The 15,000-nt window shown below is 43.6% G+C and overlaps 1 protein-coding gene across 1 annotated transcript in view; it reads right to left on the reverse strand.

Moving 5' to 3' along the window:
* Positions 1-15,000, reverse strand: part of LOC306778504 (uncharacterized protein) — a 22,863-nt gene that overhangs the window by 1,488 nt on the left and 6,375 nt on the right. Inside the window, exons 2-7 of the mRNA XM_079270011.1 lie at positions 14,932-14,985; positions 6,704-6,757; positions 5,135-5,194; positions 3,507-4,100; positions 2,174-3,373; positions 1-2,022 (exon numbers count right to left, since the gene is read on the reverse strand). The exon at positions 1-2,022 is cut by the window's left edge and continues 1,488 nt beyond it. Coding sequence (XP_079126137.1) covers positions 1-2,022; positions 2,174-3,373; positions 3,507-4,100; positions 5,135-5,194; positions 6,704-6,722 — 3,895 coding nt within the window. The 5' untranslated portion in view covers positions 6,723-6,757; positions 14,932-14,985. The remainder of the gene's footprint in view (positions 2,023-2,173; positions 3,374-3,506; positions 4,101-5,134; positions 5,195-6,703; positions 6,758-14,931; positions 14,986-15,000) is intronic.

Here is a 15,000-nt window from a genome sequence, read left to right on the forward strand (position 1 = left end):
GTTCATCCATTTCTTCATCTTGACCGTCTTTGTCTTCGGTCACAACTTTCTGTTTCAGCTCCTTCACTTGTTCTTTCTGTTTCTTCTGCAGTTCATCCATTTTTTCTTTCTCATTTATTTGGTTTTCTTCCAAAAGTTTCCGTCTCAATTGATCCAACTCTTGCTCATGTCGTTTCTGTAATTCTGCAATTCTTTTCATCAGATTGTGTTGCTGTTGTGTCAACAATTGCAGTTTCAGCGCATTCATTTGTTGTTTGTGTTCGATGGACAGTTTAGCCATTCTTCTGTCGTGATCTTCTTTCTTTGGGGTTGAAGGTTCCTTGTTTTTGGCTTTCATTTCTTGATCGTGCTTTTTCTTTAATTGATCTATTTGTTTCTTCTTTTTAGTTTTGTTTTGGGCCAAGAGCTGTTTTTTAAGGTTGTCTGCCTCTTTTTTGTGTGTTTGCTGCATTGTCTTGATTTTCTTCTTGTTGTCTTTCTTTTGGGTCAGCAGTATCAGTATCAAGTCAGTCATTTCTAGTGTGTGTTTGTTCTGTAGTTCATCCATCTCTTGCTTCAGAGTTCTTTCTGTGAGGCTTTTGAGTTCCTTGAAGTTGTTATAGTCCTTCTGCTTATCCTGCATCGCTTTCTCCTGCTGTTGTTTCAGATTCATCACGTCATCAATGTGTTTGTCTATCAAAGCTGCAAAGTCCTTTTCCTTCCTCTCTTTGAACTCATTGAACTCTTCAGCTTTGATTCTGGCCTCCTCTTCATACTTCTTCTTTACGCTCTGCAGTTCTGTGTTGACGTTTTCCTCCAACTCTTTCTGCTTTTTATCCTCTTGTTCCTTTCTCATTCTATCTTCTTCCTTTCTTCTCTTTTCATCATTTTTTCTTTCTTCATCATATTCTTCTTGAAGATTTTTCAGTTTTGTTTGCTCCTCCTGTTTTAATCGTTCATTTTCTTGATGTTGTTTGTCCCACAATTCTTTTTGTTTTTTCTCCTCATTCTCTCGTTCCTTTCTCATCTCTGCTCTAATCTCCTTCAGCTTTCTGTCAATGGTTTCCTTTGATTCAGACTCTTTTATTTTTTGCTCCAAAGATTCAACTTTTTGTTGCCACTTTCGTTGTTGAATTTCTTCCTGTTCTTTTCTCCTCCTGTCTCCTTCTTCTTCTCTCATCATCTGTTCTTTCCTTCTCTCCTCACGTTCCTTGTTGATCTTTTCCTTCATTTCTTCAAGTTGATCTGCTTTCAGTTTTCTCTCCTTTTCAATGTCTGCTTTCTGTTCTTCCATTCTTCTCTTCACTGCTTCCATTTCTTCCTCATATTTTCTTTGAAGTTCCTCTCTCTCTCTCTGCATCTCTTCTTCCTTTCCCCTCATAAGTTTCTCCACTTCCTTCTGTATTGCTGCCTCGGCCTCTTGGAACATCTCTGAGGTGTAGCACTTGCCTCCATTTATCGTCACCATTTCCTCAATCTTGGTCTTCAGCTCACTGAGTTGCTTGTGGTTTCCTTCCTCATAGTTATCAAACACATGGTACCTTCTTCCACATGCATCAATCATTGTCTTGAATGATTCATCACATTTCTTTTCAATGTACTCATCAATGGACCGCTTTTCGTGCTTTAATGAATCTCCTCCAGTGAAAAGAATGATGGTGAACCTTTCAGCATTTTTCCCAAAGACCTTCTTGATGAGTTGTAATGTCTCCTTTTCCTCTTTTGTCAATCTACCAATGCGTAACACCAGCAGGAAGACATGTGGTCCAGGAGCCAGAAGACTGATGCATTTCACCATCTCCTCATTAACCTCTTCATGGGTCAAAGTTGTGTCAAACAGACCAGGAGTGTCGACCACAGTGACAGGACGACGGTCCACTTCACTCGCTGCTTTCTGACAACGTTTGGTGACGGATGTTTGGCTCGATTCAGCTTCAAACTCCTCTCTTCCTAGAATGGTGTTTCCTGAGGAGCTCTTTCCGCTGCCAGTCTTTCCTATCAGCACGATCCTGAGACACTCTGGGCTCTGCTGCTCTTCATCACCTGTGAAACAAGAAGACCTGGAGTTACTTTAATGGTGACAGCTGCAACAGTACAGACTGACAGGTATAATGTCCACTGGATGGATTAGGACGGAACAAGCGTTATGATTAATTATTATTTAAATATAAACATTAAAATGTACAATACTTACAGGTGGCCGGACTGTTTGTTCCCAGGTTCTTCAGTTCAGCCTGTAGTGCTCTGATCTTTTCTATTTGAGCATGTGCAAACATCTCTGTTGTGTAGCAGCATGGTTCAGAGCGGGAGGGTTTCAGTCTCATCTTTTCCACAGAATCCATCAGCTCTGGGATCTGCTGCTGGTCCTTGATGTTGAGAACAACATATCTTCCTCCACAGCTCTGACAGAGATCCTGGATCTCCTTGTTTTCTTTCACAAAGTTAACAACAGCTGGAGCTTCAGGATCTGACTCCACAGTGAACAGAATGATGGAGAAGAAGTTGACCCGAGAGCTGAATGTCTTCTGGATGGTCTCTAACTCTCCCTTGTCTTCATCAGTGAGTGGACCCACAGGTAGGACCAGGAAGAAGACATGGACGCCCTCAGGACCACAGAGGGAGATGCACCTGAGTGATTCCTCCATCACTGCCTCCTGAGGTTCTCCATACAAGGCAGGCAGCTCCACCAGAGAAACCCGACGTCCACACACCTCTCCCTGATGTTTAACACACTCTGATGAGTTGGAGACTGGATGAAGCTCTGTCTGACCTAACATGGCCTTGGCTGCTGAAGTCTTCCCTGCTCCTGTCCTCCCACACAGAACCAGGTTTACAGATGGTTTCATGTGGTCAGACGTTGGTCTGATGGTGTCTTCAGTGAAGGTGAGGAAGGTTCCTTTGTTTTCATGCACAATGTTCTCAATCTTCACCATTAATGATCTATGGTCATCTGCAGACATGCTGTAGTGTCTTCCTCCACAATCCTTTAGGAGTTCATTAACAGAGACATTCATTTCATCCTCATGTGTCATGATGACCATTGAGTGTTGAAAGGCATCTTGATCAATCAAACTCAGGCTGAACTTCAGTGTTTGTCTGTTCTCCTCAGTGAAATCAGAAGGCTTCACTAAGATCAGCAGAACATTTGGTCCAGGGAGACAAAGACTCACACAGCTCTTCATCTCTTCTCTGATTGATTCCTCAGAGAGACTGAAGACGTCTGGAGTCTTCACGACTGTTAGAGGATGTTCTCTCCACTGTCCACGGGCGACCTCACAGTGCTTGTTGGGGTTTCTTTTTAAATATTTAACCTTTTTGCTCCCAATGATGAATTTGCATAGTGTTCTCTTTTTGTCCTCACTTTTTCCAAACATCACAATCCTGAGTCCAGATGCTGTGAAACAACACAGATGTAATATTAGTTAGAAGATCCTAATCAGCAGATTCTCATCACTCAACAATTAAGTAAGTAAAGTAAATATTAACATCTTCATTATTCATGAACTGAATGACTGTTCTGCACTCACCAACATGTTTTGATGGATCAGATCTAAAACGGACTCCTGCATGTTTCAGACATGTTTTAGATCTCAGATGTTCTCCGTTGTTCTCCTTTGCAGTTTGACCCAAACGTGTTAACAGCTCTGGAAGTTCAAGGTTCTTCTGGTTCAGGTATCTGTATCTACACATTCTGATCAGGTCTTGTAAAGGCTGGTCTTTGTCCGTGGAAGCTGAACTCTCCTCTCTAGGTGTTGATATCAGTATCAATGAACGATCAAATGATTGATCACTGAAGAGTTTCAGGACTCTGCAGAGCTTCACTTTGAGTTCCTCAGTGAAGTCTTCAGGCTGTAGAACCAGCAGGAACACATGAGGTCCAGGATCAGAGAGTCTCTCACAGTCTTCTACATGTTGTATTAGTTTGTGTGTAGAGATGTTGGGGTGCAGCAGATCTGGAGTGTTGATCAGAACTATCTGTTTCTCCTTTAACTGTCCACTGACTCTCAGACAGTGATCTGGTTCTTCCTCAGTGTTGAACTTAGTCTCTCTCAGTATGAAGTTCCCCACTGAACTCCTCTCAGACCAGCTGTTCCCCAGCAGAACAACCCTCAGCTCAGACACTGAGGAGAAAACACTGGATTAGTAAAACACTACTTTTCAAATTCAAGACTTGAAAAAAAATGAAAACTGTGGAGGAAAATAATCTTTTTTACCTCCCGGTAAGAAATAATCGAGATGAGAAAACTCTTAAAATATAAAAACATATTTCTTTAACAGACACTAATAATAATTCAGCTGAATGGATAGAGCTCTTTCCCCACGGATGGTTCGGAGGTCTAACAACAATGAACAGAGAAAATAGAGTATATATGCGCGTTATCTCGTCTCCTCTCCCTTCTATATGATACATTTCCACAACAAAAACAATAAAACTCGATTCATAACCAAGGAGGAAGTCACAGCTTTTTAAAGGCGGATGTAGGAGCCAAATTGAATGTGATGTTAAATATTCACTTGTATTCACATGTTTAACTGTAATCACATCTGTCTCGACTTTGAATGTTACAAGGATGTCGTTATAATTTGTTCTCGTAAGAAATACATGTAAGTGACAGACAACTGTCCCTTTAAGGACACTGACAGTTACTGACAGTGGTGAGTAATATCTGAGGCAGTATGGAGCCGCACAGTTTTCCGACCGTGTTATGAAACGTGTGATGAAACGTGTTAAATGGAACGATCTACGTGGATTAAGTGGATGGAACATTACAACGCTCAAAGAGCTTCAGGACAGCTTCAAGACGTGGATAACCTGTGGATACGTATGGTATGTCGAAGTAATCAGCGTACTTTTAGGAAGAAAGGAAGTTGATTGACTGACTTGTACGAAGGAAATTGGATCAATAAAACACGTATTGCTTTCATCTACGAGCGGCGTCGGTGTGAGCTAACTATGTGCTAATGACAAGAAACACGCGTCAACTAAAGGTTTACTTACTGCTAAAGATTTGGACGCTACAGTGGACTAGAGTGAATGTGTCAGCTGTTATCATCTTGAAACTTGAACATTAACCAGTGACCCATCACCTGAAAACACTGTCATCAGATTATAATGAACACAAGAATGTTTCTGACTCAGTTCAGTTTAACTCACTGTAAGGAGGCAGCCATTCAAGGCTGATGCTTCTCTTCAGAGGTTGGCGAACATCTGAGACTGTAAGAAAACAGAACGTTGATTCATTCACATGTTGTCTTTAATCAAAGAGACACTGTTTCAGGAAGGATGACTGGCTGTTGATTCTTTAGTGTTCTTAATTTGACATGTTTTAGTTTAAAGTAGTAATAAAGCTCCTTCCTTTGATCCAGACAAGAGAGAGAGAACAGACAGAACTCAGATGAAAGCAACACAAGGAGAAGACTGAAGAACAACATGGAGCATCTGAGAACATTTGAGTTCAGATTAACCAGAACTGATAAAACAATGTGACGGTTCACTCCACCAAGAGCTCTGCAGCAACCCTGAGAAATGATACTCAAATGATTAATGTACATGTTTGAAGTATTTGAAGGCGTCCTGAATTAAGTCTGATGTTAAATTCTGTTACTTTAAGTAATTATTGTGTCTGATAACTGAAGCTGAGTGCCGTCACTTCCCTTCACCTTTTTACACCAATTCATGGGTCTGTGATTCATCATTGTTTGTTATTCATTATATATTTATGTATTTATATATTATATATGTATTTATTAATTATTTACAGTATTAAATCTGCTGCTAGAAACAAGTCTTCACCTCATGTCTCATTGATATTAGTTCATGAATCAATGCTGTTGCTCACCTTAATGTCTCTCTGAGTATTACAAATATTAACCAATGAAAGTGATTCAACAGATCTCCAGCACTCTATGAGGTGCTGTCACCACGGACTCTACGTCGGCTTGGAAAGTCTCAGGATGAAGGTGGCTCGTGGTTTTGTAGCTATCAAATCGTTGTTTTGTTAATTATTTAATTACTGGTCTAGTTTGAGGTTTTCTTGCTGGCTTCAGTTTTCTTCCATCATGCTTGCGCTCTTATTCTGAAGGTAATGTTTGCTGAGGTCTGCAGCTTGCTAGCTGCTAGATATTGTACATGAAGGGAGGATGACCTCTCTTCAGGATGCACGCTTGCACCCTTATTATCATAACGTTTCAGAAGTCTACAGCAGGTTTGCTGTCACTCTGAGTTTGGGCCGGAGAGTGTGATACATTTCTGTAAACAAATGGTAAATGGACTGTACTTGTACAGCGTACATATGATTAATAACAATATAATGACAATAATATATGTGTATATATATATTAGTGCTGGGGAACAATAAACATTTTTAATCGGGATTAATCGCATTGTTATGCGCAAAATTCAATAATGAATTATAAAGTAGTGTATTGCGCACTTTCATTTTAAAAGTACTGCTATATGAACAAAAGTACAACAACATTTGGTTTGTAAACACTTTAAACAAATCAGGTTCTTAACAGCAGTATTCCGTTTACACAGGAGCAGTTCAAATATTTCTTCTATATTTTATATTTTATGAAATCAACAACAAAAGCAATGTGTGTTGAAATAATATTCGGTGAATAATTTAAGTCACTATAATTGAATCGAAAATCTTCCCCAGATTGGAACACACAAGTTATTGTGTGAAACATGAGGACAGACTCATGAAGTGACTGAACTCACCAGGTGCTGCTGTCGCCATGACGTCACTGCTGAGAACACCAGAGACAAGTTCTCCTGCAGGGACGAAGACAAAGACATGAAGTTCAGACAGACAGTGAGACGACGAAGACGTTGGGACAGACACAGTGAGACGATGAAGACGTTGGGACAGACACAGTGAGACGATGAAGACGTTGGGACAGACACAGTGAAATGATGAAGACGTTGGGACAGACACAGTGAAATGATGAAGACGTTGGGACAGACACAGTGAAATGATGAAGACGTTGGGACAGACACAGTGAGATGATGAAGACGTTGGGACAGACACAGTGAAATGATGAAGACGTTGGGACAGACACAGTGAGATGATGAAGACGTTGGGACAGACACAGTGAAATGATGAAGACGTTGGGACAGACACAGTGAGATGATGAAGACGTTGGGACAGACACAGTGAAATGATGAAGACGTTGGGACAGACACAGTGAAATGATGAAGACGTTGGGACAGACACAGTGAAATGATGAAGACGTTGGGACAGACACAGTGAGATGATGAAGACGTTGGGACAGACACAGTGAAATGATGAAGACGTTCAGACAGACGCAGTGAGATGATGAAGACGTTGGGACAGACACAGTGAGATGATGAAGACGTTGGGACAGACACAGTGAGATGATGAAGACGTTCAGACAGACACAGTGAAATGATGAAGACGTTGGGACAGACACAGTGAGATGATGAAGACGTTCAGACAGACACAGTGAGATGATGAAGACGTTGGGACAGACACAGTGAAATGATGAAGACGTTGGGACAGACACAGTGAGATGATGAAGACGTTGGGACAGACACAGTGAAATGATGAAGACGTTCAGACAGACGCAGTGAAATGATGAAGACGTTGGGACAGACACAGTAAAATGATGAAGACGTTGGGACAGACACAGTGAAATGATGAAGACGTTGGGACAGACAGTGAAATGATGAAGACGTTGGGACAGACACAGTGAGATGATGAAGACGTTCAGACAGACGCAGTGAGATGATGAAGACGTTGGGACAGACACAGTGAGATGATGAAGACGTTCAGACAGACGCAGTGAAATGATGAAGACGTTGGGACAGACACAGTGAAATGATGAAGACGTTGGGACAGACACAGTTAAATGATGAAGACGTTGGGACAGACACAGTGAAATGATGAAGACGTTGGGACAGACAGAGAAATGATGAAGACGTTGGGACAGACACAGTGAAATGATGAAGACGTTGGGACAGACACAGTGAAATGATGAAGACGTTGTGACAGACAGTGAGATGATGAAGACGTTGGGACACAGTGAAATGATGAAGACGTTGGGACAGACACAGTGAAATGATGAAGACGTTGGGACAGACACAGTGAAATGATGAAGACGTTGGGACAGACACAGTGAAATGATGAAGACGTTGGGACAGACACAGTGAGATGATGAAGACGTTCAGACAGACGCAGTGAAATGATGAAGACGTTGGGACAGACACAGTGAAATGATGAAGACGTTGGGACAGACACAGTGAGATGATGAAGACGTTCAGACAGACGCAGTGAAATGATGAAGACGTTGGGACAGACACAGTGAGATGATGAAGACCTTGGGACAGACACAGTGAAATGATGAAGACGTTGGGACAGACACAGTGAGATGATGAAGACGTTCAGACAGACGCAGTGAGATGATGAAGACGTTGGGACAGACGCAGTGAGATGATGAAGACGTTGGGACAGACACAGTGAAATGATGAAGACGTTGGGACAGACACAGTGAGATGATGAAGACGTTCAGACAGACGCAGTGAAATGATGAAGACGTTGGGAGAGACACAGTGAAATGATGAAGACGTTGGGACAGACACAGTGAAATGATGAAGACGTTGGGACAGACACAGTGAGATAATGAAGACGTTGGGACAGACACAGTGAAATGATGAAGACGTTGGGACAGACACAGTGAAATGATGAAGACGTTGGGACAGACACAGTGAGATAATGAAGACGTTGGGACAGACACAGTGAGATGATGAAGACGTTCAGACAGACACAGTGAGATGATGAAGACGTTGGGACAGACACAGTGAGATGATGAAGACGTTGTGACAGACAGTGAAACGATGAAGACGTCGGGACAGACACAGTGAGACGATGAAGACGTTCAGAGAGACACAGTGAGATGATGAAGACGTTGGGACAGACACAGTGAGATGATGAAGACGTTGGGACAGACACAGTGAGATGATGAAGACGTTGGGACAGACAGTGAGATGATGAAGACGTTGGGACAGACACAGTGAAATGATGAAGACGTTGGGACAGACACAGTGAGATGATGAAGACGTTCAGACAGACACAGTGAGATGATGAAGATGTTGGGACAGACACAGTGAGATGATGAAGACGTTCAGACAGACACAGTGAGATGATGAAGATGTTGGGACAGACACAGTGAGATGATGAAGACGTTCAGACAGACACAGTAAAATGATGAAGACGTTGGGACAGACAGTGAAATGATGAAGATGTTGGGACAGACACAGTGAAATGATGAAGACGTTGGGACAGACACAGTGAAATGATGAAGACGTTGGGACAGACACAGTGAAATGATGAAGACGTTGGGACAGACACAGTGAGATGATGAAGACGTTGGGACAGACACAGTGAAATGATGAAGACGTTCAGACAGACGCAGTGAGATGATGAAGACGTTGGGACAGACACAGTGAGATGATGAAGACGTTGGGACAGACAGTGAAATGATGAAGACGTTGGGACAGACACAGTGAGATGATGAAGACGTTGGGACAGACACAGTGAAATGATGAAGACGTTCAGACAGACGCAGTGAAATGATGAAGACGTTGGGACAGACACAGTGAAATGATGAAGACGTTGGGACAGACACAGTGAAATGATGAAGACGTTGGGACAGACACAGTGAGATGATGAAGACGTTCAGACAGACGCAGTGAGATGATGAAGACGTTGGGACAGACACAGTGAGATGATGAAGACGTTCAGACAGACGCAGTGAAATGATGAAGACGTTGGGACAGACACAGTGAAATGATGAAGACGTTGGGACAGACACAGTTAAATGATGAAGACGTTGGGACAGACACAGTGAAATGATGAAGACGTTGGGACAGACAGAGAAATGATGAAGACGTTGGGACAGACACAGTGAAATGATGAAGACGTTGGGACAGACACAGTGAAATGATGAAGACGTTGTGACAGACACAGTGAGATGATGAAGACGTTGGGACACAGTGAAATGATGAAGACGTTGGGACAGACACAGTGAAATGATGAAGACGTTGGGACAGACACAGTGAAATGATGAAGACGTTGGGACAGACACAGTGAAATGATGAAGACGTTGGGACAGACACAGTGAGATGATGAAGACGTTCAGACAGACGCAGTGAAATGATGAAGACGTTGGGACAGACACAGTGAAATGATGAAGACGTTGGGACAGACGCAGTGAAATGATGAAGACGTTCAGACAGACGCAGTGAAATGATGAAGACGTTGGGACAGACACAGTGAGATGATGAAGACCTTGGGACAGACACAGTGAAATGATGAAGACGTTGGGACAGACACAGTGAGATGATGAAGACGTTGGGACAGACACAGTGAGATGATGAAGACGTTGGGACAGACACAGTGAAATGATGAAGACGTTGGGACAGACACAGTGAGATGATGAAGACGTTCAGACAGACGCAGTGAAATGATGAAGACGTTGGGACAGACACAGTGAGATGATGAAGACCTTGGGACAGACACAGTGAAATGATGAAGACGTTGAGACAGACACAGTGAGATGATGAAGACGTTGGGACAGACAGTGAGATGATGAAGACGTTGGGACAGACACAGTGAAATGATGAAGACGTTGGGACAGACACAGTGAAATGATGAAGACGTTGGGACAGACACAGTGAGATGATGAAGACGTTGGGACAGACACAGTGAAATGATGAAGACGTTGGGACAGACACAGTGAGATGATGAAGACGTTCAGACAGACGCAGTGAAATGATGAAGACGTTGGGACAGACACAGTGAAATGATGAAGACGTTGGGACAGACACAGTGAGATGATGAAGACGTTGGGACAGACACAGTGAAATGATGAAGACGTTCAGACAGACGCAGTGAGATGATGAAGACGTTGGGACAGACACAGTGAAATGATGAAGACGTTGGGACAGACACAGTGAAATGATGAAGACGTTGGGACAGACACAGTGAAATGATGAAGACGTTGGGACAGACACAGTGAGATGATGAAGACGTTCAGACAGACGCAGTGAGATGATGAAGACGTTGGGACAGACAGTGAGATGATGAAGACGTTGGGACAGACGCAGTGAGATGATGAAGACGTTGGGACAGACACAGTGAAATGATGAAGACGTTGGGACAGACACAGTGAGATGATGAAGACGTTCAGACAGACGCAGTGAAATGATGAAGACGTTGGGAGAGACACAGTGAAATGATGAAGACGTTGGGACAGACACAGTGAAATGATGAAGACGTTGGGACAGACACAGTGAGATAATGAAGACGTTGGGACAGACACAGTGAAATGATGAAGACGTTGGGACAGACACAGTGAAATGATGAAGACGTTGGGACAGACACAGTGAGATAATGAAGACGTTGGGACAGACACAGTGAGATGATGAAGACGTTCAGACAGACACAGTGAGATGATGAAGTCGTTGTGACAGACAGTGAAACGATGAAGACGTCGGGACAGACAGTGAGACGATGAAGACGTTCAGAGAGACACAGTGAGATGATGAAGACGTTGGGACAGACACAGTGAGATGATGAAGACGTTGGGACAGACACAGTGAGATGATGAAGACGTTGGGACAGACAGTGAGATGATGAAGACGTTGGGACAGACACAGTGAAATGATGAAGACGTTGGGACAGACACAGTGAGATGATGAAGACGTTCAGACAGACACAGTGAGATGATGAAGATGTTGGGACAGACACAGTGAGATGATGAAGACGTTCAGACAGACACAGTGAGATGATGAAGATGTTGGGACAGACAGTGAGATGATGAAGACGTTCAGACAGACACAGTAAAATGATGAAGACGTTGGGACAGACAGTGAAATGATGAAGATGTTGGGACAGACACAGTGAAATGATGAAGACGTTGGGACAGACACAGTGAAATGATGAAGACGTTGGGACAGACACAGTGAAATGATGAAGACGTTGGGACAGACACAGTGAAATGATGAAGACGTTGGGACAGACACAGTGAAATGATGAAGACGTTGGGACAGACACAGTGAGATGATGAAGACGTTGGGACAGACACAGTGAGATGATGAAGACGTTGGGACAGACACAGTGAAATGATGAAGACGTTGGGACAGACACAGTGAAATGATGAAGACGTTGGGACAGACACAGTGAAATGATGAAGACGTTGGGACAGACACAGTGAGATGATGAAGACGTTGGGACAGACAATGAAATGATGAAGACGTTGGGACAGACAGTGAAATGATGAAGACGTTGGGACAGACACAGTGAAATGATGAAGACGTTGGGACAGACACAGTGAAATGATGAAGACGTTGGGACAGACACAGTGAGATGATGAAGATGTTGGGACAGACACAGTGAAATGATGAAGACGTTGGGACAGACACAGTGAAATGATGAAGACGTTGGGACAGACACAGTGAGATGATGAAGACGTTGGGACAGACACAGTGAAATGATGAAGACGTTGGGACAGACACAGTGAGATGATGAAGACGTTGGGACAGACACAGTGAAATGATGAAGACGTTGGGACAGACACAGTGAAATGATGAAGACGTTGGGACAGACACAGTGAGATGATGAAGACGTTGGGACAGACACAGTGAAATGATGAAGACGTTGGGACAGACACAGTGAAATGATGAAGACGTTGGGACAGACACAGTGAAATGATGAAGACGTTGGGACAGACACAGTGAGATGATGAAGACGTTGGGACAGACACAGTGAGATGATGAAGACGTTGGGACAGACACAGTGGAATGATGAAGACGTTGGGACAGACACAGTGAGATGATGAAGACGTTGGGACAGACACAGTGAAATGATGAAGACGTTGGGACAGACACAGTGAGATGATGAAGACGTTGGGACAGACACAGTGAAATGATGAAGACGTTGGGACAGACACAGTGAGATGATGAAGACGTTGGGACAGACACAGTGAGATGATGAAGACGTTGGGACAGACACAGTGAGATGATGAAGACGTTGGGACAGAAACAGTGAAATGATGAAGACGTTGGGACAGACACAGTGAGATGATGAAGACGTTCAGACAGACACAGTGAGATGATGAAGACGTTGGGACAGACACAGTGAGATGATGAAGACGTTCAGACAGACACAGTGAGATGATGAAGACGTTGGGACAGACACAGTGAGATGATGAAGACGTTGGGACAGACACAGTGAGATGATGAAGACGTTGGGACAGACACAGTGAGATGATGAAGCCGTTGTGACAGACAGTGAAATGATGAAGACGTCGGGACAGACACAGTGAGACGATGAAGACGTTCAGAGAGACACAGTGAGATGATGAAGACGTTGGGACAGACACAGTGAGATGATGAAGACGTTGGGACAGACACAGTGAGATGATGAAGACGTTGGGACAGACACAGTGAGATGATGAAGACGTTGGGACAGACAGTGAGATGATGAAGACGTTGGGACAGACACAGTGAAATGATGAAGACGTTGGGACAGACACAGTGAGATGATGAAGACGTTGGGACAGACACAGTGAAATGATGAAGACGTTGGGACAGACACAGTGAGATGATGAAGACGTTCAGACAGACACAGTGAGATGATGAAGATGTTGGGACAGACACAGTGAGATGATGAAGACGTTCAGACAGACAGTGAGATGATGAAGACGTTGGGACAGACACAGTGAGATGATGAAGATGTTGGGACAGACACAGTGAGATGATGAAGACGTTCAGACAGACACAGTGAGATGATGAAGATGTTGGGACAGACACAGTGAGATGATGAAGACGTTCAGACAGACACAGTAAAATGATGAAGACGTTGGGACAGACACAGTGAAATGATGAAGATGTTGGGACAGACACAGTGAAATGATGAAGACGTTGGGACAGACACAGTGAAATGATGAAGACGTTGGGACAGACACAGTGAAATGATGAAGACGTTGGGACAGACAGTGAAATGATGAAGACGTTGGGACAGACACAGTGAGATGATGAAGACGTTGGGACAGACACAGTGAAATGATGAAGACGTTGGGACAGACACAGTGAAATGATGAAGACGTTGGGACAGACACAGTGAAATGATGAAGACGTTGGGACAGACACAGTGAAATGATGAAGACATTGGGACAGACACAGTGAAATGATGAAGACGTTGGGACAGACAGTGAAATGATGAAGACGTTGGGACAGACAGTGAAATGATGAAGACGTTGGGACAGACAGTGAAATGATGAAGACATTGGGACAGACACAGTGAAATGATGAAGATGTTGGGACAGACAGTGAAATGATGAAGACGTTGGGACAGACACAGTGAAATGATGAAGACGTTGGGACAGACACAGTGAAATGATGAAGACATTGGGACAGACACAGTGAGATGATGAAGACGTTGGGACAGACACAGTGAGACGATGAAGACGTTGGGACAGACACAGTGAGACGATGAAGACGTCGGGACAGCCACAGTGAAATGATGAAGACGTTGGGACAGACACAGTGAAATGATGAAGACGTTGGGACAGACACAGTGAAATGATGAAGACGTTGGGACAGGCACAGTGAGATGATGAAGACGTTGGGACAGACACAGTGAAATGATGAAGACGTTGGGACAGGCACAGTGAAATGATGAAGACGTTGGGACAGACACAGTGAAATGATGAAGACATTGGGACAGACACAGTGAGATGATGACGACGTTGGGACAGACACAGTGAGATGATGAAGACGTTGGGACAGACACAGTGAGACGATGAAGACGTCGGGACAGCCACAGTGAAATGATGAAGACGTTGGGACAGACACAGTGAAATGATGAAGACGTTGGGACAGACACAGTGAAATGATGAAGACGTTGGGACAGACAGAGAACTTACTGGTGTCTGTGTTTCTGTCTGCTGAAGTCAAACTGCTCTGTCTCACCAGCTGTCCTGTAACACGTCAAC

Source organism: Melanostigma gelatinosum (assembly GCF_949748355.1).
Source record: "Melanostigma gelatinosum genome assembly, chromosome: 6".
Taxonomy (NCBI): domain Eukaryota; kingdom Metazoa; phylum Chordata; class Actinopteri; order Perciformes; family Zoarcidae; genus Melanostigma; species Melanostigma gelatinosum.